Raw genomic sequence first — 5,335 nt, forward strand, 5'->3', positions numbered from 1 at the left:
TTATTTGAAAATTTATTATTCTCATAAAGGTCCATTATTTTTTTAAATGTCACACGGTATCTATTTTGCCACGTGAATCGATGATATGTTAATTTTGATTTTTTTTTTTTTTTTTTGAGAAAGAAAAATTCCATTGATAGAAAGGTTATATGATATATTCATTCCGACTGTTGAATAGAGAAGACATGGTCTAAATTAGTCATGTACCAAATTCATAGCACAATCAATCATGTATCCACTTTTGTATTGCCATACACCTCATGTGTGTCCATGCATGTGTATCAATACTCTACGTATTATTGTACGTTCATTCTCCCAACTTTGAGTGGGAATAGACAATTTAAACTATAAAAGAAAAAGTGAAAAAATGGATAGCTAAGATTTCTTCTGACCCTAATTATTTATTTAAATATTATTTAAACTATTTTATTCTAATAAGTTATTAAGATTATTATTATTATTATTATTATTATTATTATTATTATTATTATTAATTTTTTTTTTTGGTTGAAGTGCTTAAGATTCAGTGTATAACATTTTGACGGACTGGGTGGTAACAAAAATTAATTCCATGTCTGTGGGTTTGCTATAAGATATTTTAAAGTCACTAAATCAAAATGATACTATTAACTTTAGGGACTTATATGTTATATCCAATTTTAAGTGTCTTTCTAAGTAAATATCTTTAACGACAAAGTTTTTGTCCGAGAGATCCCATTGTGGCACAGATACATAGGAGGATGAAATGATCACCTTGGCCTCCTAGTGGCACGTGCCCCTGTGTCTGAGTGAGGGGGAGCTATAAGACAGAATACATTTGCCCATATCTTTATTTACCAAAAAAAAGTTGGCATCACATAAGATATAGCTCATCCAATTTGATAACACCACTTGGTACACTTATACTTGGATTTTAGCAATAAAGTGTTATACAATAGTTGGTACACCTACTTGTACATAAGCTCTTTCTCTCTCTATTGATGTTCAATATGCTAGAAATATGATTCATTATCTTTGTTGATGTTAAACATGTCAAAGGTATAATCATTACATCAATCATGGTAAAGCAAAGGACTGCCATGAATATAAACTGAGAAAATCATGATCAAAACACGGGCCGTCATGGTCTTGGCTAAGAAATAAAACTGATCTGTTAAGAAAATATAAAGAATAGACTAATCTTCTAAGGAAATGTAATACAGAGAAAGAAAAGATCAAGACTAAAACTAGTCTACTTGAAAAGGAAAAGATAACTGATGCATTGTGTTTTTTCTTGATCTGTTCATGATTTCCTTTTTCTTTCACCATAGTTTCTTTTATAGTTTTATTTGAAAGATCCTGCTCATTTGGAAGTTTCGTAACTAGATGAACCCATCTGCCATGTCCTTAGTGGGATAATTATTAGAATTACACTCCCTTAATTGATTGTAACTGTCTCAACCACTTAAGCCATATGTTTTCCCTGAAACTAAACCGTGTTTGTGCTAATTATTTTGATTAACAATCAGTTAACTGATCGTAAAAACTTGCAATGGGTTAGCTGACTGTAAAAATTTACAATCGATCAGCTGACCGTAAAATGTCACAATTAGTCGGCTGACCGTAGTTAAAAATGGTCAATTCATGATACAAGTTTCTCATTGTCGGTCAAGCTGATCAAAATTTTATTTAGAACCAATTCGTGTTGATATGAATTCTATCTTCAAGACATTTTCGTGCAATGATCAATCTTTTAATTGGTTAATTGCCTTGTGCATTGACCATGAATCATCTAATTCATAGAATTTTCAGATTATGATACCAAAAGTATGAGAAACAAAAAGGTTAGAACTCCACCAAAGTTTATCTGCAACTTACAGGTAGATTATGTCTTTAGTTCTTCTTGACTCTCTAGTTCATTTCCTTGGCATGTATCGAAGTTATGTGCTATAAGACCCCGGTTTAGGAAAGACAGCAGGAATAGAAGATCCAATTCTACAGGTAAGGCTTCCACTACTCTCTTTTTCCACTTTTCTTTTGGAATATTGGATAAATTAACTTATTCTGATTATGAGACCTGAAATGATGTGACTATCCTAATCACATAGGAGAATGTTTTCCGTGCAATTATTATGGAAAATGTAAAAGTCAAAGATGTAAGGAGGAATAACAGAACCTTGTTCCTTATGGCCATTGTTGGAGTTTTACAATTTCTACAGTCTGTATCAAATTCGCTTTATTCCCCTTCTGTTTTTTGTTCTCTCTCTCTCCTTCGATTCCCTTTGGCAAAAACAACGTTCCAGACTCCACAGCCGGAATTTAAATCCCTTGGCACCTTCCAATGTGCTTTCCTGAAAGGAAAAGATGAAAACAATACAGCTAGAGATTCATTCTTTATAGGCCAAAATTTTCTCTTTGTGGGGAAATTAGGCAATGGTTGCTGATCACAGTTGGCAAGTTTACGTAATCATATATTATTATAGATAAAGATTTCCTAGAAGGTAGTGTGGCCCGCATCAGTGTGGGGATTAATGGAAGGACACGTGAAAACATCAATATACAACAAAATGTAAAAACACAACCCTAAAAGATGCAGAAGATAATAGAAAAATAAGAGTAAACAATGCACATAGATTTACGAGCTTCAGCAAGATTGCCTACGTCCTCGATGAGATGAGATCTTACTTCACTATCAGTAGAGAATAAGGTTACAACGATCGTCCTCACACCTCTCAGTATTGGCTGCTTTACAGAGAAAGAAACCATCGCTACAAAGGACTGCCGTCCTACCTGTCGAGGCGCCTGTACCAATACTCCTTCGATTAAATTAGGACAGAATACAAGACATCGTACACCAACACAGAAAGATTTGACTTTCCATGGGGTAGACAGTCATTTTGCCTATCTTGTGTCTAAGAAAAGGGAGCACACTGCCTTTTAGGTATCTTTTTCCAAAGATCACCTTTCTCATAGAAAAACTCCCACTCCCAGTCTAACAAAAAGAGAACTGCAAAGGTGGCTAATCCATGATATGGATTGAAGTAAAATTGAGAGCGGACCTCAGTGCAATGATAATGTTGCTCCGTTGTGATCCAGTGGCCATGGGTTCGAGTAAAAAAAAACCTCTCCATATGTGAGAGTAAGATTGTACATTATGACCCTCCCCTAACCCCAGTGATGGAGCCTCTTCACGGATACACCCTTTTTACGGACTGAAGTAAATTAAACCACAAATAGAATGGGAAAATGGTTTCCAAAATCAATAATGTAACCAACTCAAAACAAATAAAAGGGTACTTTGCCATGAACAAGTCTCGACCTTCGTTGAGATTTTACATTGGAGAGGGCCTCCGACCCCCTTTCCTGATATAGCTTCATTAACGGAACAAGAAATTGAGTAGATCTTTAGACCACAAACCATTTAGGCATAGAAGAGGTTTGTAATCATAAAATTGTTAATAGTTCATTGAGGTGGATTTTCCTTCCAACAATTTTAATGCGTTTTCAGCAAGCCAAACAGAAGAAAGTAGGGGTGGAAAAAACACCTAAGGGTATGAAATTGGAGACTGGGAAGTATCTTATGTCACGATATTTTCAACCTCTATCGTATTTGATACATGTATTGGTATCAGTCAGATGTAACCAATACGCATCAACCAATACAGCCAAAAATTGGAATTTTCTTTTTGACGAAAGTGGCGTTCTCAACCAGTACAATTTTCTTATCTCGAATCGGTCACATACGGTTGATCCAACCAGTATGATCACTGACCGATACTGCACCCAATACCATTATTGAAATCCCTGTATTGAGTTGCAATGTCCCAGATAAATTGCAAACAAACAAATTGGCAGGTGTAATAGGGTGATTTGACTCCATATGCCAGGCTACACCTTAAATGACCTCTAATGATGTGAGTCAAAGTCAAATTGACTAATTTCTCCCAATCCCCAGTAGTTACCTTATAACTACTAGAGCTCCCCTGCCAAGGAGAAGGTTGATCTGCGCAGGGGAGTTCCAGTACTTGTAAGACAAATATAAGAGGGAGAGAGAAATTAGATTTAAAGAAAGAAAAAACCCATACAGCACTAGCTCGGTAAGGCATCAAATTTCATGAATTTTTCAACCCTGCTTCCAATCTTTTGATTAATTGCAGACACAACATCAAATGATGGTGAGGTCCAAATTGTTAATTAGAAGGTCTTGCCAAGTTCTTTTCACATGAAACCCCCTTGACCTAACTACAAAATGCACTAGGGAGGGTACATTAATCCACAGTACCTTCTATATAATCCACAGTTTTTCTTTCAGATGCAATACGACCCCCTCAAAACCAGAAAGCAGACAAGATAAAATTATCTACCAGCTCGATCATGAACCCAAATCAGCATCAGCCTGGGTGCGACTGCCATGAGCTGCTGATCCATGATTGTTGTAATTGTTCCCACCAGAACCTCTTGCTCCCCTTCCCCTGCTGTTGTAATAGTTTTTAGAATAATAGTTCCCGGGTTGCTCATAGTATTGGTTCTGACCATTCTGATACCCTGCACCACCTCTGCCACTTCGACCCCCACGACCATTACCGTAACCCCTACGCCCACCACCACCACCATTACCACCACGGTTGCCTCTCTGATTCTGATATGTCCTTCGAGGAATGTACTGTTGCTCCTTTGACTCCACCTCCCTCTGACTCTGATCCTCCACTTCTTGTGCTTTTTGTTCCTGTTGAGCTGATGTAATAACTTCCACAGTATTTGCCACCACTGTTTCATCCTATGAAATGAAAAAAAAATTCCGAATTTCCATCAGTATAAGAGGGCCAAAAGAATTTAATACTGTATCCTGTCCTTACCAGTGATACAAACATCCTCTATTAGCAATTAAAAGACCACCTTGGAAAGTTCCTCAACGGGACTTGATTCATCAGCACCAGTTTCCTGTCCTTCAAAGCTTGCTGGCTCTTCATCCTATCAGAAAATGCAAGAGTCAGGAAAAATGTAGAACATAGAAGTCATATTTCCCCTTATTCAAATAGAAAATAAAAAAAAGACAACTATAGCATAGCATGCTTCCATAATATATAGCTAGGCATCAACTGTGCATAAATTTAATGTTTTCTCAGCCCAAAATCCAGAATTTATGAAATCAGGTTCTGTAACAATAAAGTATATCATGAATAGATATTCTTCAATTTACCATTTCTGCATCGTGGTTCAACCACAAAGATGAATTTAAATGGGCATTGCTCATAAAACTGGAGGCAACTTTTATAAGCTTGCTATAAGAACAGCAATCGGTAGGAGCCCCAAACCACCCCACCACCACACACCACCCCCACCCCCACCCAAAAAA

At 36.6% G+C, this 5,335-nt stretch overlaps 1 protein-coding gene across 1 annotated transcript in view; it reads right to left on the reverse strand.

Annotated features, from left to right (window-relative positions):
- Window positions 1-4,089: 4,089 nt before the first annotated feature.
- The window catches only part of LOC122062866, a 26,632-nt gene continuing 25,386 nt past the window's right edge, over window positions 4,090-5,335 (reverse strand). Inside the window, exons 3-4 of the mRNA XM_042626535.1 lie at window positions 4,876-4,950; window positions 4,090-4,756 (exon numbers count right to left, since the gene is read on the reverse strand). Coding sequence (XP_042482469.1) covers window positions 4,352-4,756; window positions 4,876-4,950 — 480 coding nt within the window. The 3' untranslated portion in view covers window positions 4,090-4,351. The remainder of the gene's footprint in view (window positions 4,757-4,875; window positions 4,951-5,335) is intronic.

This window comes from Macadamia integrifolia, unplaced genomic scaffold (genome assembly GCF_013358625.1).
Source record: "Macadamia integrifolia cultivar HAES 741 unplaced genomic scaffold, SCU_Mint_v3 scaffold1130, whole genome shotgun sequence".
NCBI lineage: Eukaryota > Viridiplantae > Streptophyta > Magnoliopsida > Proteales > Proteaceae > Macadamia > Macadamia integrifolia.